We start from the raw sequence: 25,721 nt of genomic DNA, 5'->3' as shown, positions 1-25,721 counted from the left end.
CCCTGGCACCCAACAGCCGGGCGCTGATTTCCGCCATCCATCCTCCCACTTGTCAACCACTACACTCCCAGATGGCGCACACACATACATACATATATACGGTATATACAGTTGTGCTCATAAGTTTACATACCCTAGCAGAATTTGTGATTTTCTGCCCATTTGTCAGAGAATATGAATGATTACTCGCAAACTTTTCTTTTTTCGCTCATGGTTAGTGGTTGGGTGAAGCCATTCATTGCCAAACAACGGTGTTTACTCTTTTTAAATCATAATGACAACAGAAACTACCCAAATGACCCTGATCAAAAGTTTACATACCGTGGAGATTTTGGCCTGATAACATGCTCACAAGATGACACAAATGGGTTTGAATGGCTACTAAAGGTAAGCATCCTCTCCTTTGATCTGTTTCCGTGTAATCAGTGTGTGTGTATAAAAGTTCAGTGAGTTTCTGGTCTCCTGAAAAACCCTTGCATCTTTCATCCAAAAGAATTATCAAAGGATCTGCGGGAAAAGGTAGTTGAACTGCATAAAACAGGAAAGGGATATAAAAAGATATCCATCATGACAATCAGCAGTGTTCAAACTCTTATTAAGAAGTGGAAAATTAGAGATTCTGTGGAACCCAATCACGGTCAGGTAGACCAAAAAAAAATTCAGCCACAATTGGCAGGAAAATTGTTCGGGATGCAAAGAAAAATCCACAAATGACTACAGCTGAAATACAGGACTCTCTGAAAAAAAAAGTGGTGTGGTTGTTTCAAGATGCACAATAAGCAGGCATTAGAAGAAAAATGTTCTGCATGGTCGAGTCGCCAGAAGAAAACCATGACTAGCAAATGCCACAAAGCATCCCGCTTTCAATACTTCAAACAGCACAGAGACAAGCCTCAAAACTTCTGTAATCAAGTCATTTGGAGTGATGAGACCAAAATTTAACTTTTTGGCCACAACAATAAATGTTACATTTGGTGAGGAGTCAACAAGGCCTATGATGAAAGGTGCACCATTCCTACTGTGAAACACGGAGGTGGATCGCTGATGTTTTGGGGATGTGTGAGCTACAAAGGCACTAGAAACTTGGTCAAAATTGATGGCAAGTTGAATGCAGCATGTTATCAGAAAATATTGGAGGAAAATTTGCACTCATCAGCCCGGAAGCTGCGCATGGAACGTAGTTGGACGTTCCAACATGACAATGATCCAAAACACAAGGATAAGTCGACCTGTCATTGGCTACAGCAGAATAAAGTGAAGGTTCTGGAGTATCTCAGTCTCCTGACCTCAATATCATTGAGCCACTCTGGGGAGAACTCTTGGGCTGCAAGACAGCCCAAGAGTTTACAGGAACTGGATGCTTTTTGCCAAGAAGAATGGGCAGCTTTACCATCTGAGAAAATAAAGAGCCTCATCCACAACTATCACAAAAGACTTCAAGCTGTCATTGATGTTAAAGGGGGCAATACATGGTATTAAGAACTGGGGTATGTCAACTTTTGATCAGGGTCATTTGAGTAGTTTCTGTAAAAAGAGTAAACAGAATTGTTTGACAATAAATGGCTTCACCAACCACTAACCATGAGTGAAAGGAAAGTTTCATTCATATTCTCTGACAAATGGCTAGAAAATAACAAATGACATATATATATATATATATATATATATATATATACATATACATAGTTTAAAATTAACATGACAATAAAAGGAATTAAATAAACCTCTAGGAAGTGGGCAGCATCAGTGTTGAATGCTTGGAGGGTGGAGAAAAAAAGGAGCCAGGCAGAAATCACAGATGTAAAAGCATTTAGCAAGGAGGTATTTGATCTTTTCCCAACCCGTGATTCGCGGGTGTTAGATTGGGCGGAGCCCATTCTCAAGGGGCGGTGCTTATTCATGTGTGGAGAAAAGGGAAAACAAAACAAGTAACAAAAAAAAGTTAAGCACTACTGAGATTACTTCCCTGCCACAATTTTCAGATAGTTCCTCTTGATTTCCCAAGATGGTGGAACATATAAAACAAGGGTAAACACAAAACAACCAATGTGTAGTAGAGTCAATGACTATAGAAGTCCCCAGTGATATGGTTCTTTTCCAGAGGGGGTGATTGCTATGTTCCTTGAGGTACCTTTATCACTAAGGGTTAACAGATGCAATGACGTAGTCACATACAGGTAAGTTATTTTTCATATGGCTACCTTGCATACCCAAACTCACAATGGACTAGAAAGGAATAATCACATCTGGGTTTCTTTAAAACTCACACTCACAATAAAGTATACAATAATAGGAAAATTTAAACAATATATATTTTTGGGAAGAAGCACAATGGTGGCTGAATTGGACGGGAAGGCCCTAATTCAGGAGATCCTAGGATGGTAAATGGTGGTGGTCCAAAAAAAGAGCTCAGAAAAGTGCTTCCTTAAAACATATGTGTCAAACTGTAAATAGGTCGGACAGTGGGAATGGTGGGGAGGCCTGTAGAGAGTCTACTAAGAGGGATGTGGGTACGAGGAAGTTAGGAAGGAATACAAATAAGTCCAGAGGAGAAATTCAACACAATGTTAGGGACGCAAAAAAAAATAAACATAAATTAAAATGCCTACTGGCTAATGCAAAAAGCTAAGCAGGTAAAATCGGGGAACTTGAAACTGTGGTCACTAGGGACATTTATGACATTATTGGTATTACAGAAACATGGTGTAACGAGTCGCACAATTGGGCATTATGCATGGAGGGATATACACTACAGAAAAGACAGGTAAAATAGAAGGGGCGGGGGTGTGTGCCTATATGTAAAAAATAACTTAACATCGTGTGAGAAAGAAATGAGCACAGGCACAGAGGAAGACTAAACGGAGGCCATGTGGGCAGAGATAACCGACAATAACAAAAAACCTAATAACAGAATTTTATTAGGGGTATGCTATAGACCACCGAACACAAACAAAGGGGACGAGTCTATTCTTTTAAACCAAAGCAAACAATCATCAGATCAGGGTCAGGTATTAATTTTGGGTGATTTTAATTTACCAGATATTGATTAAAAAAATTTAACATGTAAAACAGCAAGAAGCAGTGGGTTCCTAAGCTTACTTTAAGACCAGTTTATCACACAAACAGTAGAAGCTCCAACTCGTAATAAGGCATTATTGGATTTGGTTTTAACAAATAATATAGATTTAGTTTCAAACACAAAAGTAATTGAACACCTAGGGAACAGTGACCACAATATGGTTTCACTGGAAATCAACTTCAGTAAATTACATCATAAAGGATCGACAAAAATACTAAACTTCAGAAAAGCTAACTTCGAATTATTCAGAGAAGCTCTAAAAAGAATTGTGTGGGAAACAGTTTTTGAGGGGATAAATGCTGAGGAAATGTGGGATACTCTAAAAAATATACTCAAATCATTAACTATTAAATACATTCCTAAAGTAACTAAGGGTAAATTCAATAAAAAAAAAGCCACCATGGTTGGACAAAAAAGTTAGGTCAGCAATCAACAATAAAACAAGAGCATTTAAATTCTATAAAAATAACTTAAATGAGGAGGCGTTCACCAAATACAAAGAATCAAACAAAATTTGCAAAGAGGCAATCAAAGTAGCTAAAAGGGATTATGAAGAGCGCATAGCCACTGAAAGTAAAACTAAACCCAAGAAGTTTTTCAAATACATAATTAGTAAACGTATAATTAAGGACAACATAGGCCCACTAACCGATATCAATGGAAAAAGTTTTACGGAGGACAAGGGAAAAGCAGAACTGTTAAATGAGTTCTTCTCATCAGTGTTTACTAAGGGAGAGCAGACTGTGGAACGCACACATACCACAAATGGGATGAACAAGCCGGACCTCAATATTGATAATTCACTATCATCAGGAAAGGTACCAAAAGACTGGAGAATAGCAGAGGTAGTGCCATTATTCAAAAAAGGAAAAAAGGAGGATCCCGCTAATTACAGACCTTTAAGTTTAATATCCATGGTGGGTAAACTATTTGAAGGATTTTTAAGAGATGGTATCCAGGAATATTTAGACCTTCATAGTTTACTCAGTAATAACCAGCATGGGTTCGTGAAAAATCGTTCATGCCAAACTAATCTACTTGGTTTCTATGAAGAGGTTAGCAAAAACCTTGATAATGGAAACGCTGTAGATGTGATTTTCCTAGATTTTGCTAAAGCCTTCGACACAGTACCACACAAGAGGTTGATAAATAAAATGGAGGACATGGGATTACGGGCAAATATCTGTAGATGGGTAGGGAACTGGCTGTGTAATAGAGAACAAAGAGTGGTTGTTAACAGTGCCGTATCTAATATGATACCAGTACTAAGTGGAGTGCCACAGGGTTCGGTTCTTGGGCCCATTTTATTTAACATTTTTATTAACAATATTGGGATGGGGTTACTCAGCAATGTATCCATCTTTGCGGACGATACAAAACTGAGCAGAGTTATTAAATCATCAAAAGATGTCACCACGCTTCAAAATGATCTTGACAATCTAGATGAGTGGGCAAAAAAGTGGAAGATGAGGTTCAATGTGAACAAATGCAAGGTCATGCACCTTGGGAGACATAACCAGTGTGCTAGTTATTACCTAAGTGGGGATGAATTGGGTAAATCAGTACTTGAAAAGGATCTAGGAGTCCAAATAGACAACAAACTGGGGTGTAGTGCTCAATGTAATATAGCAACAAAAAAGGCCAACAAAATTCTCGCATGTATTAAAAGGGGCATGGAAACTAGGGACTCAAAAGTAATGATGCCTCTGTACAAATCATTGGTTAGACTGCACCTCGAATACGCAGTGCATTTCTGGGCTCCGCACTATAAAAAGGACATCATAGAATTAGAAAAAATCCAAAGAAGAGCAACAAAGCTTATTAGGGGAATGGAGAATTTAAACTATGAGGAAAGATTAAACAATTTGGGACTATTTACACTAGAGAAAAGACGTTTAAGGGGGGATATGCTCAACATGTATAAATATATTAGGGGCCAATATAAGGAACTGTCAAACACCCTTTTTTCTACTAGAAAGGAATCTAGGACGCGAGGGCACAAGTTTAGATTAGAAGAAAAAAGATTTTGTTCATCTATAAGAAAAAATTTCTTTAAAGTCAGAGCAGTCAAACTTTGCAACTCTCTTCCTGGAGAAGTGGTGTCGCCATGGGTACGAATAAGTAACAAAATCTGTCTTTAAAATATCATAACATTCTATAAAACAAGGGATAAGCTACTATAAACATAGGTTGAACTAGATTGACGCAAGTCTTTATTCAACCTCACCTACTATGTAACTATGTAACATGTTTCAATTCTGCTGGATCTTCCTCGGGGCATAGGGCTTAATCACGGTCTAAATTACATGACCAAAAAAATTGTTCTTTCATGGTGGGTTTTAGGGTACTCCTTTGTACACTGTACCTTCACTTATGGGCAGTAATATCTTTGATCCAAACTGTACTTATTGCATTAGGTTTAAAGAGAGAGAAGGGTTCGTCACAGGCTGTAATTTATTAGGAAAAATGATTTAAAGACAATGTAGAAAACCAACATGAGACTGATCACAACACAATTATCAGAAGTATTATGTTGGCGGTGCTCCCAAAACAGTTTAGCAACAAAGCTGTACAAAGGGGGTAAGTCCAAAGAGGGACAAAGGAAGAACCAGATAGGTTTTTGGGGCACGCTTAAATGATTGAATAATTGTAGGAATATAATTAAATTAAAATATAACTTTTATTACACTCATTTAAAATAGATGCGTAAAAAAAAAACCTGTAATTTTATCAGAGACTAACAACAATTAGTGTACATAAATACAAACAACTGGACACTTGGTCCTGCAAGTGACACTTGGTCCTGCATGCCACCCATGTGCCATCTGAGCCAATTAAAGATACGACCATACATCACTGTGCCGCCTGATCCCGTCCGATCTCAGCAGCTAAGCAGTGATAGACCGGATCAGTACCTACCGGGTGACCTGTAGGGAATATTCGGTGCTGTATATTCACTAGGGAAACAGTGGCACTTGGTTTCCCATGAGGATCTCTCCTACTGTACTTTTCTCTCAATCTTCAATCATCAATATTAAACTTGGTAAAGTCACCCTTTGCACAAATTATTCTAGCAGTGCAGAGTATAAAATCAATGTGAATAGGGTGGAGGGGTGGTCGCCGTAGAACAAACATTTTCGCCAAGAGCAGTGATTAAACAAATATATTGTTTAATATGTTTGTATTTATGTACACTAATTGTTGTTAGTCTGATAAAATTTGTTTTTGTTTTTTTTGACGCATCTATTTTAAATGAGTGTAATAAAAGTTATATTTTAATTTAATTATATTCCTACAATTATTCAATCATTTAACCGTGCCCCAAAAACCTATCTGGTTCTTCCTCTGTCCCTTTTTGGATTTACCCACTAATTGCATTAGGATTAGACTTGCTTTCTAACATAAGCCACCTTACTGTTACAAACACCTGAAGCTTTATCCTTCTAGTTATAATTTGTTTCCTAAAACTGTTATTCCCCATGTCATGTTATCTAAATTTCCCTCACTTTTTCTGATTAACATTGCATTTACTAAATGTTAATAGCATTTATTCATTGGTTCCTGTCGTTGGTTCATGTAATACATTGTCTAAACACCAGGGCTCGTCTTCCTACTTACTAGGCTGGGAACATTTAATAAAATGTGTTGAAGTATATCAGTCTGTATCTATAGCCTAACCCTAAACCTATCCATACACATGATTTAGGTGCTCACAAATATACCTAGGTATTAATATAATGAGACAGGTGGCAAAAAACAAAATTCTGGCTATATTGCCTCTAAAGTTGCCATCTATTGCATAACATTTCTTCAATATATAATTGTGTCGCACAAATCCCAGGGGATCAGCAAATTAGGCTTTGCTGCCCTCTGTTCCGCAGATATGCCTATTTGAAATTAATATCACCTATAAGTACATTGATATTCTTTGCTGCCCTCTGCTGGAGAAACACACCAGAAATTACAGCAATATAAAGCTGGCGGCGGCGGGGGGGGTCCCTGCAGTGAATAAGAAATAACTAGCGCTATGCGGCGGCGCGCGAAGCGCTTCTGTTTTGAAAACACTGGCCGCACGCTGATTGGCTGAATCTCAGCCAATCAGCGTGCGGCCAGTGTTTTCAAACCCGGCAGCGCCTGGCGGATAGCGCTAGTTATTTCTTATTCACTGCAGGGACCCCCCACCGCCGCCAGCTTTATACACAGCGCCGCAGCTACCCGCACGGCAAGGACACCACTGCAGGCTCCTGTCAGAAACCGGCATGGACCCCCTGCCCACTCCCCAGACGGCGCAGCAGGTACCCCCTTTGCACGGGGGGCGAGGGGCGAACTGCCGCCCTCCAGTTGCCGGCGCCCTAGGTAAATGCCTAGACCTGCCTAGTGGTGGCGCCGGCCCTGATTGGGCTGATAAATTGGGTATAATTGGCCCAAACCACATGTGTCCGACATCCGATCTGATGCGCGTTCCTGTGCACATAGATAGCCTGGAGATTGGGAATTGGATGCGACTGCTCCCATAGGGAAAGTTGTATAGTATGTGCGAGCCTTTAAACTTTGAGATAAGCATAAGCTGGCAGAATGCACCCTTTAGCTTTGAGAGGCAACTTGTGCCAACTTCCACTCCTCTCAAATCCATTTGGAAATGATTGCCTTGTGCCATAAAACTTTTATTTGTTCTGTATTTATCCACCTTTATAACTATTTTCCCAGTTTACATTATTCACATTTCTGCCTGTGTGCCTTGGAACCGTGTCTGACAGATCCAAAGGTTGATTGCTTTGCAATGTAGCTGGTTCTTAATTTAACAAATATAAAAATATAGGTACAGTACAAGGCCAGGCTTTATCTAGTTATGGCAGGTACACACATCCCCTAGAGCTGTTTTCTTATTTAAATACAACATACAGGTATGCCAAGATATTTTTATTACTGGTTATCACCAGCTTCTATAGCATGTAAATCCAAGGACATTATGGGGAAATTTACTAAGATGGTAGTTCTACTGTATTTCACATGGGATGTTGCTATGGGAAATCAATCAGCATCTACTCCTTATTTAATTAGCACATTCTAATAGATAATAGATAGTATTTATTTATTATTATTTATTAAAATTTCTAACTGTATATAGCGCACACATATTCCGCAGCGCTTTACAGAGAATAGTTGCCCATTCACATCAGTCCCTGCGCCAGTGGAGCTTACAATCTATATTCTTTACCACATTCATTGGGTGTTGGAAGCCAATTGACCTACCAGTATATTTTTGGATTGTGGGAGGAAACCGGAGTACCCGTAATAATCCAACGCAAGTACAAGTACAGGAAAAATATACAAACTCTGCACAGTTAGGGCCATGGTGGGTATCGAACCCATGAACTCCGTGCCGTGAGGCAGTAATGCTAACCATTACACTGTCCGTGCTGATAGCTCATAGCAACATCCCATGTAAAATACAACTCCCATCTACGTAAATTTTTCCCATATATGTGGCGTAATGTGAATAAGGTTGTACTACTGTACGGCATAATTTGAATTGGTGTACTACCTTGTAAGAGGACACCCTTTTTTCAGCAAAGCCATACACTGTCCCTTAATCCATGGGAGGGATAATTAAAAGGATTTATCCAATCAAGGGGTGGACAATGATCGCTTGAATTTCCCAACATAGTGGATGAGAGTATTATGTTATCATACCCTTACCTCAGACACTTAAAGGAAATAAAAACACAATATACTTGAACACTGATGCCACAGAACCCAGCACTGGGTATGGGCGAAGGTTTCCCAATGCATATAAAACTTAAGTGTTTGGCAAACTCATTAGCTCATTCTGGCTGGATAAGCCTTAAAACCTTTACATTATTGTTCTAGGAACTCCGTTATACATTTCCTAGTTCCTGAATGCCTAATTCACACCATTGGATCAACCTGGCGCTGGGCAATTCTTCTAAAGCCGACCTTACACTAGTGCGATTTTGGCAGCTTTTCACCCGATTCCGGCAGATTGGGCAGAGAAACTGGGTGAAAAGTCGCATGTGTTTGGCACGGGACCATGCATCGGAGTCGAAGATCTGACCTGCTGCACGTCATGTTTTATTGCTAAATAAAAAAATTGGAATAATACAAAAAAACTGGGACATTATGTTGCCAATAGAATGTACAAGTGAAACAGTCTACATGACTTTCCGTCGACAGGTGCGAGGTCGACATGGGTTTTTTCACTGTTTTTTGAACCGACATGTGCCGACAGGCGGTATTTCATGCCCTACCATCCACTAGGGCGAGGTGGGAGAATAAAACAGTGTGCCGAGCGCAGCGAGGCACCGTGCCCGAAGCATTGCGAGCGAAGCGAGGGGCTGCGGTTCACTTGCAACTGTGTCCATGTCGACTGTCGACATTCGGGTCAAAAAACAGTAAAAAAAACCATGTCGACCTCGCACCTGTCGACCGAAAGGCATGTAGACTGTTTCACTTGTACATTCTATATGTCGGTATTTTGACCCTGTCGGGATTTCATACCGAATCCGAAAGAACCATAAACTTCAATCAACAATAAAGGTGTGCATACATGGTACAATATTCCCGTGCGTTTTGAACTAGGTAGCATCGCATGTGATTTGCATGTGATATGCATGCAATTTGCGTGAGATGCGATCGGGACCAAGCTCCTAAAGCACCGGCTGTACAGAATTTATGTGCTGTGCAATGGGATGCCCACAGGAGTGCGTATCGCATCGCACAGCACCCTCGCACCATGTGTGGGCACCTTAACAAATATCCTTTCCAGCTGTTCTTATGCCTACATAGAACCTTAGGCAAGAAAATGACAGAACAGCATGTGTACCAAGAGGGTTGGGCAGGCTTTGTTCCTTGTATAAAGTTTAATTACAACAGACAGTGATACGATCATTATTTACCACTATACAGTAAACACAGGCTTCAACATTAATAATTTTGTACCTGCATCATAAAAGCAGTATATATATATATATATATATATATATATATATATATACAAAATTCACTAAGCTACAGATCACAGAGATTTATTTTAATCTTTCCAATTTTTCTTCTCTCTATATCTATATCTTGTTTTAATATTTTTGCTACTTGAAATCCCTGGTACAGGGAATCATTCAATTAGGTCACATACAATTAATACAATTGAAGTTAATACATAATGATGGCCTGCTAGTTAAAATTTATAAATATATCAATAAAGTATACACCTAGTTTTAGCTATGTTTTTATGAACAAGTCTCAATGAGACTATGTGGATGAGGAGTTTGTCCTAAATAAACTGATCAGAAATCACCGGTTAAAAAATTCTTAAATAAAATGGGCACGGAGAAAATGATCTCTAAATGTTATAGATTTATTATTGAAAACACGCAGGCTGCAGATACAAAGGCAGCGTACTTAAGGTGGTTGAAGGATATCCCAGAATTAACCATTGGTATGTGGAACGATGCTTTAATTGTGCAAAGTACTGTAACTAGCTCTAGTAGAATCCAGCAGGTGCAATTCAATATTGTTCATAGGCAGGGGCGTAACTATAGCACCGCAGCCCCCGCCACCGCGGGGGGGGCGCTGTGCATGTGGGGGCGCCGGGGGCTGCGGTGCTATAGTTACCTACCCCCCAATCCCCCGCAGACTTACGTATCTTGCTGGTCCCGGCGGCTCCGTTCTTCTGATGAGGACCACAACAAAATGGCCGCCCCCATATAGCAAACAGTTCTCTGAAACTGTCTGCGGTACGGGGCGGCCATTTTGTGGTGGTCCTCAGCAGATGAACGGACGGAGCCGCCAGGACCAGCGCGATAGGTAAGACTGCGGGAGAGGGGGTTAGCATAGGCGACGGGGCGACTGGGCGGCCGGGGGGGTGCTCGACGGGGCGGCGGCGGGGGGTGGGTATGGGCGCCCCCCCCCATAACGGCGGGGGGCGCCCAAAACTTAGCTACGCCACTGTTCATAGGATATATCTTACTCCGGTGAGAATTGGTAAATTCTCGAAAGATGGAGGTATTAGATGTCCTAAATGTAGGATGGGAGGAGTAGTTGATGGATGTGACTTTTGGCACTTAATTTGGGAATATAGCTGTCTTAAAAAAATTTGGAAAGGTGTGATGGATACGTTGACAGATTTAGGAGTCCCACGACAGGTATTGAGTGCCATTGGTCTCATATTAGGTATATGGTCAGACACCTCGCTGTCCTCAGTCCATAGACAGCTAATTATAAATCTTGGGGCAATGGCCAAAGTGATAATAGCACGGTCATGGATGGCACAAAAGGGGCCTGTTATACAAAAATGGATTAATTTTATTAATTGCACATTAGAACACGAAAAATATGTATACACATTGAAAAAACAAGTAGCGAAGTTTTATATAATTTGGGGGGTATGGTATACATCTCGATATTACACGGCTCATTAAATTTGGCACCGTAAAGCACAATAATACTGGTTATGAATATTTGTATAAAGTATATTTAATAGAAAACACTTTCAAGTCTTATGGATGTCACCTCACAAAACTAGGTATATAACCTTGATAAGGTGGAAGTTTATTCACTTGTACTCTCTTATTAGTAGTTTAGATTTTCTTATATTTATTTGTTATTTGAAATTGAATTTACCCCTTCAAGTTGCGAGAAGATAATAATTATTAATAGTCCAAGACTGAATTGCACCTGCTGAATCACTGGGGAACTGATGAGTAATGTCAGATCATCAATTTACAGGTTTTCTTTTAAATATTCATATAGATGAACGGAAGTTTATGGATATAGTAATATCTGGATGCAATATTGTATGTAGTGTTTTGTTTTGTGTAATAACAGTAACTGGCCTATGTATGTTAATGACTCAACGAAAGAGAGAAATGTCAAAAACTGTTACGATTTATTGTATGTATGTCTGATAACATTTGTAGAAAATGATAAATGATAAAAAGATATAAAAAAAAAATACTGCTTGCTGCATGTAGCCAGGGGTTAAATTGAGGGGGAATGGGGTGGAACTGAGTTCCACCACCTCTATTTGTAGGGGGAACTGAGTTCCACCTCTACCACAGCCCTGAACAGTACTTCCAACAGAGAAGGCTGTCCCAGTGGATGCTTCTTCTGGCACGGAGTATGTGATGTCATGCTATCACCATCACTGAAGTGAAGAAGCGCCACGAAGAGGATCCGGCTGTGTGATTGCTGAAGACAGGGTGAAAGGGGGCTGGAGGGACTCAGAGGTGGGGGAGCTGCTGAGGGACACAGGGCATAGAGCTGCTGAGGGACATGGACAGTGAGCTGCTGGAGGGACAGAGACATATGTGCATAACCAGCACAACTGTGTGCGTTACGTTTATAATGGGCACTACTGTGTGACTTAATATGAATCACATTACATGTGGTGTAATGTGTATATGATTGTGCTACCGTGTGTTGTAATTTTTCATTGGAGTTACTATTGACCACATTATCCCTTTGTGGGAGGTAGGGCACAAATTCCCTGGGACTAGTCTAGGCTCTGCCTAATGAGAGGGGCGGGTGTTAATGGAAAGGAGTTTCACCACCTCTCGGGCACCTCTTTAAGCCCTGCATGTAACCCACAAATGCTGGACAGCTTTATTTTTAACGCTGCAATTTAAGCTTGAAATCTGACACACCCCACCCAAATCTAATCAATCCATGTTTGTAACCTGCCCAACCTGCAGAGAAACATGGTTTTACCAAGGCGCTAAGTTGCTCATTATTACTTTGCTCCCTACTCATTATCTGGCCCAATATGTTTTGCTAGGAAGGATGTTGGAGTGAGAAACCCACTTAAATATGTGGCCACGGACGGCATCAGGGCTGCCACCAAGAATTTTGGGGCCCGGAAATGATTTTCAGTTCGCTCCCCCGCTGCCGGGCACAGTGGTTGAGCTGTCAGTGTGTGGACCCCCATATCCCCTCTCTCCCTTCACTCACCGCCCAACTCAGCAGGTCCCGAAGCACAGCCTGGCTTCCTCAATGCAGGAAGCTGGTAGCCAATTAAAATGCAGCACCGGCAGGTGAGACAATCAGAGCTCGTGTAACAGCAGTCACTCTGATTGGCTAACGGTACACAAGCTTTGATTGGCTCACCTGCCGGTGCTGCATTTTAATTGGCTGCCAGCTTCCTGCATTGAAGAAGCCATGCTGTGCTTCGGGACCTGCTGATTACCAAGCGCACCACAGCGCAGGCTACACATCGGATGGTTGCTGTGGGCAAAATGAGCTCTTCAGAGGACGGTGCCCGGGACAGCTGTACCCACAGCACCCCCTTGTCGGTAGCCCTGGGCAGGATGTACTGTACCTTCTAAAAGTCGTCTTTCTATTATATTTTGTAGGTGGTGTAGAAGGAGACACATTGATTGATGTTGGTTGTGGACCGACCATCTACCATCTCCTCTCTGCTTGTGAAGTATTTAACAATATAATCTCCTCTGATTTAATTGAAAAAAACCTTGCAGAAGTTCAGAAATGGTTGAGGAAGGATCCGAATGCTTTTGATTGGACTCATCTTATCAAATATGTTTGCGAGCTTGAAGGCAACAGGTACTGTACGCTCAGAGATTTCGCGAGTTGATCTTAACTTAAAATAATTTTGACTAACAAAGATCACTCGAATTGGTCCTGCAACTTTCTGAAACAACACCTTACTGTATATTCAATTGGGGTTTCTGCCCTAAATATGCATTTGTGTGGTTATACAGTACAGTGCTGCTAAATCAGTTTAGTTTAGTTAGTTAGTACACTCTGGTGTATCTATAAGTTGTGCAGTTTGTGCTGTAAACATAGGTAAGGAGAGCTCACACCACACATGCTGTCCCAATTTCTTCAAAACTTACCTCTCCAGGGGTTGATACAGATGGAGCGCCCTTCATTTTCACAGGGGCTGGCACCAGCCTCCAACAGCCACCAGAAGGGGACGCACGCAAGCACGAGACGCGTGTGTATCCCCATACTACGGAGCGCCCCGTCAGTCAGCAGTGGGGACTACGGAGCTCCCCGTCGGTCCCCACTGCTTCACCGCCGTCCCCGCCGCCCAATCCCACCTTCCTGCTCCCCTCACAAACCCTGCCATTCTCCCTGAAGTGGAGACGGGCAGGGTTCGCATCCCCCCGCCACCAGGAAACTGGGACGTGCATGCGCGTGGGACGCTCATGTGTCCTAGTCAGATGGAGCGCTGGCTGAGAGGCTCTCCATCTGTAGCTGTTTTAAAAAATAATAATGCTAGAGGTGGCCTCCTCTAGCCTTCTCAAAAATGGTCTGCTGTTAGGGGGCGGACATTTTGTGAGGGTCGTTTTCAATAACTGAAGCCTGCCAGGAGGAGATCCGGGACCGCAGACAATCAGATCTGCGGGTCCCAGCGCGGTGGCAGCGAGCAGAGGGTTAAGCAGATGGGTATGGGGGTTGGCAGCGGGCTTTATTTTAAGAGTGGTGCAGGCTATATTTTAGGGGGGGCGGCCAAAATTTCTGGCAGGGAGGCACCCAATGTATAGTTACGCCACTGCCCCTGGTGAAGACGCCGCAGAAGCCCCAGGGAGTCAGTCCCCCTGCGTGAAGAAAGAAGATGCAACTTAAACACAACTTTTTGAAACCAGTATATTTTGTGATTTTATTTGAGTATTTCCTTTACAGGGGGGGCTATAGGTACCAGCATACCTTTAATGCCCCACATGTTGGTACCCGTGGTTCTCCCAAGTACCAGCATGTGCGGCAGGCTTGCCGGGACCTGTAGTCCCACTGTAAAGGACCATATTATTTTTTAAAACAGCTATCAACCCCGCACCAGGCTTGGGGTTCCCTGGAGAGGGGGAGACACCTTTATTTGGGGGTCTCACCTCCCCAAGAACTCCCAACCTGGGCTGACTAGTTAGGGTGTGTAATGCTTTGGCCACGGGACCCCGTCGAATGTGTCCCCTGGCTATGGCATTACGCCCCCTGCTAGTGGAGCCTGGTGCTGGTCCCTAAAATAGGGGTGACCCCCATTCACTTTGTCCTCCTTATTTTGGGAACCAGGGCCGGCTCAAGAGCCTGGTGCTGGTTCTGAAAATATGGGGGGCCCCCACTCACTTAACCCCCTAGTAGGCTAGCCCCCTATTTAAATGGAGGTTCAAGCAAAACAATCATACAGCAGATGGATTGTATGATGGATTGTGAGTACATCGTGTGTCCAAAAACCACCAACGACTGCCGGGGAGTTGAAGAGAAAATTGGACACAATCATGATTGTAAAGGACAGGTCTTTCCGATATACAGTATGGCCACCTTATCTCTCTCCTCTCTACATATGACTTTTATATTTATTATTTTAGAACAGTGCTTTATACGGAGAAACTATTTTCAGGTATTTTTAATACAATAGACTTTCCATTACCTCCTACATTGATTTTGCACATAGTTGTCTATCTCTTATGTTTATTTTGCTCAGTGATGGCTCGGATCATATTTCTATAGTAGCTTACTGTTATCGATATGGTGGCTCCCTGTCACTACTCTAGTTGTTCTTTTTCTTTGCCCCTGGTACTAAATTCTTTTTAGTAGGACTTAGAATTTAATACATAATAACGGTGTTATGTGCTTTTTTTACAGGGAGAATTGTGAGGAAAAAGCTGAGAAGCTCCGCAGTAAGGTGACACAGGTCCTGAAATGTGATGCACTGAAAACTAACCCATACGATCCTATTGTCCTGCCTCCCGCTGATTGTCTCCTCTCCTGCCTCTGCCTGGAAAATGCCTGTAAGGACGTGGAATCATTTTGTAATGCTCTGAAAAATTTAAAAAACTTGATTAAACCTGGGGGACACTTATTGGTTATAGGTAAGCTAAATGCCACCTTTTACTATTTTGGTAATAAACGGTTCTGTGTCTTAACCATGTCCAAAAATGACATGGAGATGGCTTATATAAAGGCTGGTTATGAAATAAAGAAACTGGTAGTTACTCCTCGGAATGATATGTCAACCATGGATCTCTTCGACCATGACAGTTACTATTTTGTCCATGCTTGTAAACCAAAGTAATGGGGAACTGGCTATAAATCACTTTGAAAACAAATATATTTTGCTTGCATCGTCTCTGCTTTACAATCATTCATCTTTTTTTAAATCTTAACTTTATACTCATTCACTGGCCATGTATAATAAGGGTGCCGAATGACCTCCTGACAGTTGGGATTCCAACTTACAGGGGCTATTCTCCCTCATGGGGATCCATTGCCACATAGAGGGAGAATAGAACTCGTGATGAGTGCAGCGAACCTACAAGGGGCCTTGATGCGCTCGCCTCGCTGTCGGAGTAGTCGGGATTCCGAAGCCGGTATACTAACCATCACCCGTATAACTACTGTGACTCTTGTTCTAATGCTTGATTTGTCTACAATTATTAATGCTTTGGGATAGTTGAATCCATATATGTAATTTTGGTACTTGTTTCCTAGCACGGCCACACTAATTTCCATCGGGGTGGTCGTGTCGGAAAAATCGCATCATGCGATGCGACCAACCCGATTTTTTAATTGAATCAAATGTGAATAGGGTCCCTGGGACCCGATTTTACATTGGATTCAATGTAAAATATTCCCTAGACCCCCAAATTTAACACCGTAAACCCCACCCCACGATTGACGCCAACCCGAAGCGTGGCGAGCGGCGGCAGTGCGCGTCCTCTGACCTTTTCATTCCCCTTTATCCACGTCGGCGTGGAGTTGAGAATATAAAGTGTGGCGAGCACAGCGAGCCACTGAGCCCGAAGCGTGGCGAGCAGACGCGTATAACTTCACAGGTATACGCGTCCCCTCGCGGGGCTCGCTGTGCTCGTCATGCTTCGGGCTCGGTGGCTCGCTGTGCTCGCCACACTTTATATTCTCAACTCCACGCCAACGTGGATAGTAGGGGAATGAAAAGGTCGGAGGACGCGCACCGCCGCTGCTCGCCACGCTTCGGGTTGGCGTCAATCGTGGGGTGATGACAGGGACATATATAATGTGAAATGAGTCATATTGGCCCATTTCACATTTTTTACTATGTGAGATGGACTTAATCAAGTTATTTTAACATTAAAGCCTATGGGGAAATCGGGGGCATCGCGTCGGTCGCGTCGGGGCCAATGTTAATGGTCCCGACCGACGCGATGCCCGCAATTTTTCCTTTGCCGGCAAAATGGACCTGATTTCAAAGGAAATCGGGTCCATTGTGGGCATCGTGTACCTTAACTTAAAGGTACACGATGCCCAAGATTGTGGCCGTGCTAGGAAACAAGTACCGTAATTTTTTTCCTTTTTTTTAGCTATTGTAATACAAAATAAGGGGGTATATTAGCTAAAATGCAGGTTATATCACCCATAGCAACCAACATTCTAGATAGTATAGTCTAGTTCAGTGGTTCCCAACCCTGGTCCTCAAGTACCACCAACAGTGCACGTTTTCCAGGTCACCCGGCAGGTGCACTCATTATTCAGGCACATTTGAAAAGATCCACAGGTGGAGCTAATTATAGCACTTGTGATTCTGTGTGGAGACCTGCAAAACATGCATACTGTTGGGGGTACTTGAGGACCAGGGTTGGGAACCACTGGTCTAGTTGCTAGATAAATAAGTATGGTTGAATCTGATTGATTGCTATGGAAACATCTGCACTTCTATATAACTTGTCCAATCCAACATAAACATACGTTTAATTAAAAATGCAATAAAATTATTTCTATAGGCTATAATTAGAAAAGATTTAAAACATAAAGACGCTCAGTAATAGAAAGAAAATAAACTGCACAATGTGATTGCTGATTTATAAACTCCAAATTCACCTAAGTAACAGTCTTTATACTGTATATCTTTACATTTGCTTGCTTGTTGTAAATTACAGGTGTTTTGCTATTAAATGTTATAATAATATAGACAATGTAATTTGCATAAATACGCTGTATGAAATAAAGTAATATGCATTGCAATAAAATTATTTACTTTCTACAGTATTAACAAAGTTGCAATTTTTAACTGAATCCATTAGACAACATTGATATTGCTAATATATATATAGCTAATATATATATATATATATATATATATATATATATATATATATATATATATATATATATATAACCAAGCAAGAAGGCACGTCACTCCGGGTCTGGTGTTAACAAACAGAATTTTACTGCGCAATGTCTACGCCGTTTCGGGCTGCGCCGCCCGAAACGGCGTAGACATTGCGCAGTAAAATTCTGTTTGTTAACACCAGACCCGGAGTGACGTGCCTTCTTGCTTGGTTGTATTTGTGGGTGAGAAATCGCCCTCAGCACGGGCACCTGGGCAAGTATCTTAGCTGCCCCTGTCAGCGGAGGAGTTGCCGGACATCTGTCTGTCTATATATATATATATATATATATATATATATATATATATAAATATATATATATATATATATATATATATATATATATATATATATATATATATAGCAAGGCGTTTCTTACCGGCACTCCTCGGTCTTAGCTCAGTCAATCAAAAAGAATTATCAAACGGACACAACTGGCTTCATGCAACGTTTCGGGATCCTTTAATCACATCCCGTCATCAGGCATGTACACTGCCTGATGACGGGATGTGATTAAAGGATCCCGAAACGTTGCATGAAGCCAGTTGTGTCCGTTTGATAATTCTTTTTGATTGACTGAGCTAAGACCGAGGAGTGCCGGTAAGAAACGCCTTGCTGTATACTTTGGATACAAGGCACCCCGGCAATTGCATATCTGAAAGGAGAGTGCCGGCTACTTGTCTGCTATATATATATATATATATATATATATATATATATATATATATATATATATATATATATATATATATATATATATATATATATATATGGAAATAGAGAGAGATAGATGTGCGCTCTATTCACCAATTAATCATCATACATTAGTACATAAAATGTATATTTATTCAGACTTTTCTTTACAGTTTAAATGAAGTAATTTCTCAATAACTGTCATCGTTGTTATTGAGAAATTACTTCATTTAAACTGTAAAGAAAAGTCTGAATAAATATACATTTTATGTACTAATGTATGATGATTAATTGGTGAATAGAGCGCACATCTATCTCTCTCTATTTCCACTTTTCCCACCTGGTACCTATAGTAACAGCTAGGTACGATAGAAGTGCTGCCCACTACCCGGCGCGGAAAAAGGATCACTAAACCCCATCCCCTTTCGATATATATATATATATATATATATATAATAAAGGTTGCAGGGCGGCACTCCAAGTAATATACAGTTGGTGCAGAGGTCCATAAAGGTTTTTAGATAAAGCACTTACCCCCCCACACTCTGTGAAGGATCCAGACCAGCACTCCGTAGTAATTGAAGAAAAGGTGTTTTATTTCATGCTGTGCAGTACAACAAACAGCTGCTTAGCCCGACGGCCGTTTCAACTGGGCTCAGCCAGTTTTCGTCAGGGGTCACAGCACATACACATACACGCACTTTTATCAGTGCAAATTGCGCCAATAATTTAAAAAAATTCTGCTGACTAAATTGGATAAAGAGATTGACAGATTCAAGGAGAATCTGCTCAAATTCAAAAAGAACAAGTACAAGCAAGTGAAATCTGACTATAAGGACAACAGAGTCTACCCCTGGTTCTCCAGAAGCGAGTCTCGCAGACCCCGTCCCTTCTTCAGACGTGGCCAAGGGAGAAGACCACCTGCTCAGTACACTGATCTAGATAGCCACACTTCTGCCAGTGACTCAGATGCACCGGGCACAAGTGCACAAGACACAGGCTACTTGGCCAGATCAGATCGCAATAGGAGGCCTCCAAAAAACCCCTTATACCCACCCGCAGAGGTGGGAGAAAAAGGAAGAAGAAAAGGCCAGAAACCGGGTCAGGATCGGTAATATTTAATTTATCCAATCACCAATTGACCGCAGCAGAGATAACACTGCTCAATCGAGGTTTATCATTTGTGCCTACATTGAAGCAAGATCCCCTCAAGTGGCAGGTGGATATGTTTAAACTAGGACGCCAATTGAGACTAAGAGACCACTTTGCCAGAAGTCCAGCTACTATGTCGACCAAAGTTGACGCACACCAAAATGCATTGAAGCGTAAAAGCACTTTCGACCCCCCCACACTGAATCCTTCTATCAACACCTTCATGAGGGTACTTAAGAGGGATACCAATCCCTTTATCCGTGGCCAAAGAATTTCATACCATAACATCAGTAAAGATGAGAAAGATGCCATTAAGACCCTGTCGGAAGATCGGAATCTGATCATCAGATCAGCTGACAAGGGAGGAGGAATTGTACTCCTGGACCGCGAATATTATACAACAGAGGCATTAACTCAGCTCTCGAATGAAACTTGCTATGAGAAATTGGACTATGACCCAACCTGGCAATATAAGAAACAGATTGATCAAATTATCAGCCTGGGCAAAAACAATAACTTTATCCTCAAGGAAACAGCAGACTTTTTGACTCAACAATACCCCAAAATTCCAATGCTCTACACTCTCCCCAAAGTGCACAAATCACTGACCGCACCCCCGGGGAGGCCGATAATCTCGGCGAGGGACTCGCTTTGCCAACCACTCTCACAGCTGGTAGATTTCCATCTTCAACCGGTGGTGAAGAAACTGGGGAGCTTTATTGCGGACACCCCAGACTTCCTCAGGAAAATCAATGATGTCACAGACATCCCAGCAGATACATTGCTTGTCACGCTAGATGTATCTAGCCTTTATACGAATATACCACACGCACTTGGTATACAGGCCTGCCGTGAGAAATTGTCCAATTGTGCGGAGTATAAGGGACCACCTGTGGAATTCCTTCTCCTGTTGATGGAAACAATACTGACCAGGAATTACTTCCTATTTGAAAACAGGTTCTACCTCCAGAAGCAGGGCACTGCGATGGGGTCCAACATGGCCCCGTCGTATGCCAACATATTCATGGCGGACTATGAGCAGAAGCATATTACGGGGAATGTGACGTACAATGGGGGCATCAGGATGTACGTTAGATACATAGATGACCTATTTTTTCTATGGACTTCGGGTGAGGACAAATTGCTTGCCTTTATTGATCATCTCAACTCTTTACCAGGCACCATCCGGTTCACTGCTACCTTTAGCAATAAAGTGATACATTTTCTTGACACCACGCTAACCCTACTGAACTCAAAAATTCACACCAGTATCTACTCGAAGGCATCAGACAAGAATACACTTCTGCATGCAACCAGCTACCATCCAGAACCTTTAAAAAAAGGCCTCCCCTACTCACAATTGCTTAGAGTGGCCCGCACCACTTCGGATATAAATGAGCTACCAGCAGCTCTTGAAAATATGAAACGAAAATTCCTAGAGCGAGGATACGATGTGAGAGAAATTGACACAGCCATTGATAAAGTCCTGCTCCGGGACAGAAGTAGTCTCCTGCAGCTAAGAGACAAAAGTGACAGCAGTGGTGACCAGAGACTCAATCTATGCAGCACCTATACGGTGGCATCTAACCAGATTCGCAAAAAAGTGAAAGAACACTGGGATCTACTCACATCAGACCCCATCCTGGGCTCAGAAATTACACAACCACCACGATTCGCATACAGACGGGGACCCAACCTTAAAGATCTCTTAGTGGTTACTGACTCTACTAAAAACAAACCCACCAACAACAGCTGGCTGCATCGCAAAAAGGGAACTTACAAGTGTGCTGGATGTTCGAATTGTCCATTTATGCTGACAGGCACGGAATTCACGAATCCAAGAGACGGTATCATATATTCTAGCAGATTCCATTTGGACTGTAATAGTAAATTTGTGGTATATGTTCTACAATGCCCATGTAAATTGCTCTATGTGGGCAAAACCATGAGAATGATGAAAGAGAGGCTCAGCCAGCATCGGTCTTCCATAAAGAAAATCTACACCAATCTGAGCTCACAAAGTGAACTGAAGAACCTACCTGTGGCCAAACATTTTTTGGAGAAATCCCACAGTGTAAATCAACTCCGCTGTACATTGATAGACCACATCCCACCGCTGAAGAGGGGCGGCGATCGGGACAAGCTCCTTATGCAAAGAGAGCTTCAATGGATATTTCGACTTGATACCCTCTCACCGAGAGGTCTCAACGAGGATTACAAAATGGGATGTTTTCTCTAAGAAACTATATGTTCCCCGTTTTTTTTCCCCCTTTTTTTTCCCCTTTTGTTCACTTGTTTCTATCCATACATGTTCATTTGTCCAGTTGTGATGCACCGCTGTGTGCTCTGGTCAGGTGACACGGGTATTGACTTTTGTGTCGACTGCTGATAAGTTTCACACCGCCGTGTGTGGGCATTGGTATCCATCTTGATTTGTTTATGCCATGTTTTATATCTGATCTCTGCATTTATTAACCAGGGCATTAGTCCTTGAGGCGGGCGCATATATAGGACCTGAGCCTGCACCTCCGTGTGCCAGGCCAGCTGTCTTCTAATGCCACAATGTTTATTGCAGGTCCAATGATGTTTTTGCATAATCATTGGTGTACTTTGCTTTATTATAATTGCTTTATTACAAGTGCATATGTAATATAGTGATATCAGCCTCTGTCCCCACCACCCGGCTTGCTTCATCTACGCATTAGCAGTCCCAGACACGGTCGCTCGTTTATCACACACACTTCACACACTTCATCCACAAGAGCGGACGGCACAGTAACCCTGCGGCCGCACACTCCTTGTCCATTCCACACGCAGGTACCCCTAGACGCTGCTATACTCAGCAGCAGTTGCCGGCACACCACAAGCCAGGTCTAGAGCCGCAGATTCAGACAGTCCGTGACTGTACTGATGACGCGATTAGACCAGCCCCGGGATTCCCCCGTGACGCACTTGAGACACGCCCACCTGTCACGCAGCGATAGAGAGGCTGCTATCAGTTAGGTTTTTTTTAAATTATTGGCGCAATTTGCACTGATAAAAGTGCGTGTATGTGTATGTGCTGTGACCCCTGACGAAAACTGGCTGAGCCCAGTTGAAACGGCCGTCGGGCTAAGCAGCTGTTTGTTGTACTGCACAGCATGAAATAAAACACCTTTTCTTCAATTACTACGGAGTGCTGGTCTGGATCCTTCACAGAGTGTGGGGGGTAAGTGCTTTATATATATATATATATATATATATATATATATAATTCCGGTGAGCTGTGCCTATAGCTCAAAATATTTGCATAGGTTGCCTATGCCTGTAGCCTCTACTATCACAGTAGCCGAGGCGTTTGCACAGAGGGGGGGTGGGCAGAAGGCGTGCAGGGGGCTGTCGCATGAGAACGCCAAGCACTTTGTGGGCATGCCCAGAAAATTGTCCGGCGTGTGTATATATATATATATATATATATATATATATATATATATACTGTACATGTGGCAGAGACAGGATCTCTCCAAATGAGAGTAATGTGGAGGATCCAGACCGAGTTTTGGAAGCTGTAGCATCAGCTGGGTTGTGTAATCAGCAGCACTTGTGCTATTCCCAGTCATTCATTTGAGGACAGGCTGCATACTCTATTTTTCTCCAGGATGGATATCACAAATGTCAATAGTCGATGGTCAGAGAAATGGTGTAATATCACAATTTTCATTAAGACCACCCGGTACCCGTGTGTTCAACTGGTGTATCCACCAGGTTTCACGTTTAGCCAATTTAATATGAAGGTTGCCCTTCCTTTCATCTAATTTAACATGTTCTATCTCTTTAAAGGAAAAATTCTTGAGACTTGATTTCTGACATTTCAAAACATGCCGTGCAACACTTGAATGGGGGTCCTTATTCACTATACTTCTTTTATGCTCAAGAATCCGCAATTTAAGATTTCTTTTAGTCTTTCTGACATATTTTGCCCCACATTGACATTCTAACATGTAAATTACACTACAAGTCTGGCAATTTAATAGACTGTTAATAGAAAAACTTTTTTCATTGTTGTAGTTTTTGAAAGTCAACCTTTCTTTGCTTGCAAATTGACACACCGAACATTTGGAACAGGGGAATAAAACCTTTAGAGGATTTAAGCCATGTACTATTTTCTACTGCTGCTGGGAGGAAACTCAAAATTTGTTGAACAAAATGAAATATATGGTGGTAGGTTTAGGGAAAAGAAATATCCTGAGAAACTTATTAAAAAAAGCATCGATAGAGCTAAGAATTTACCAAGAAAAGAGCTGTTGGAATATAAGAAAAAAGAATCGCTACCAGCTAAAAGTGAATTTTTTGTACCTTTTTGTAACAAGATATAATGATAGAAGTGGGGAAATTAAACATGTTTTAAAAAAACATTGGGGTATTATTTTACTTGACCCCATCTTGGGAAAGGTTTTACCACAACAACCTCAGGTTATTTTCAAAAAAGCACAACCCTTAAAGGCGAGACTGGCGCCGAGTTTCCTCCCAGCAGCAGTTGAAAATAGTAAATGGCTTAAATCATCTAAAGGTTATAGTGGACCCGCAAAGCAGCTTAGTAAATAGGAAGGTGCGGCATTCACGGCTCTCCTCAATCGGGAGCCAATCTGCTATCAACGTTTCAAGATTTAATAATTTTTCATCAGGATAAACATATAAAAAACAAGTACTAACCTTAATATAGTCATACACCTCATGCAGGACAGTCTGTACAGTCCGTCCACAGTGGTTGATGTCATCATTAGGAGATGCACAGACAAAGTGACATACCCATCACCAAGGTAACCATGAATACAATAACCTTTGAAAAACATTGGTTGTCAATCTGAAAAAAGAGGATATAATCAAAATATTCTATAAACATATTCTGTCCTAAAATACAATAATATAAATTGCAGCTATACAGACACCTTTATATTAGCGGAAGATAGCAAGAGAAAATTGTTAATTTAACCCTCGCGGGGAAATGACATCAAGCTAGCCTCATTTTGTAGTAATTGTCCGGATCTATCACCACCTCTCTTGGAAGGGGGAACACAATCGATCATACGATATCTTAAACTGGAAAGTGGATGTTTTTTTTTCAACAAAGTGCCGTGCTAAAGGCTGGTCACTTTTTCCACGTTCAATGGCACTGCGTATAGCGCTCCGGTGCATAGTCATGCATTCTTTAAATTTTCGTTCGCTTTTACCGATATAAAATAAACTGCACTGACCGATAATTTGATAAATTACAAATGAAAAATTACAAGTAAAATGGTGTCTAATTTTGAAGCATTTGCCTGTATGTGGATGGGTAAAGGAATCGCCCATCAATCAAAATTGACAAGTTACACAGGTATAGCATAAGTAACCTAATCGTTGATTGCCTAACCAAGTAGGGATGGACTTTTCTGGTTTGTAGGAGATGTATGTTTTACTAATTATTTTAAATTACGTCCCCTAGAGGAGCAAGGCATAATATGTTCGGTCTGAAAAAGGAAGCGAATTTTCGCTCTGTAGTATTGGCCAGTTAGCTTTAACAGTAGACATTATGGTATTAGAGGCTACATTGAATTGACTATCCCTGGGTAAAACATTATCAGGGTTTTTGGGGGTTTTCTTGGATGACATGTTCCTTGCATGATGCCAACTCTTTTTTATCATACCCCCTATGGATTAAT

At 41.7% G+C, this 25,721-nt stretch overlaps 1 protein-coding gene across 1 annotated transcript in view; it reads left to right on the top strand.

Moving 5' to 3' along the window:
- Positions 1-16,779, top strand: part of LOC146041611 (indolethylamine N-methyltransferase-like) — a 62,292-nt gene extending 45,513 nt beyond the window's left edge. The window contains exons 3-5 of the mRNA XM_083161551.1: positions 7,936-8,008; positions 13,447-13,654; positions 15,695-16,779. Of these exons, the coding sequence (XP_083017677.1) occupies positions 7,936-8,008; positions 13,447-13,654; positions 15,695-16,124 (711 nt within the window). The 3' untranslated portion in view covers positions 16,125-16,779. The remainder of the gene's footprint in view (positions 1-7,935; positions 8,009-13,446; positions 13,655-15,694) is intronic.
- Positions 16,780-25,721: the final 8,942 nt, after the last annotated feature.

Source organism: Crinia signifera, chromosome 19, assembly GCF_055691185.1.
Source record: "Crinia signifera chromosome 19, ASM5569118v1, whole genome shotgun sequence".
Lineage (NCBI taxonomy): Eukaryota > Metazoa > Chordata > Amphibia > Anura > Myobatrachidae > Crinia > Crinia signifera.
This window is presented reverse-complemented; position numbering and strand designations above follow the sequence as displayed.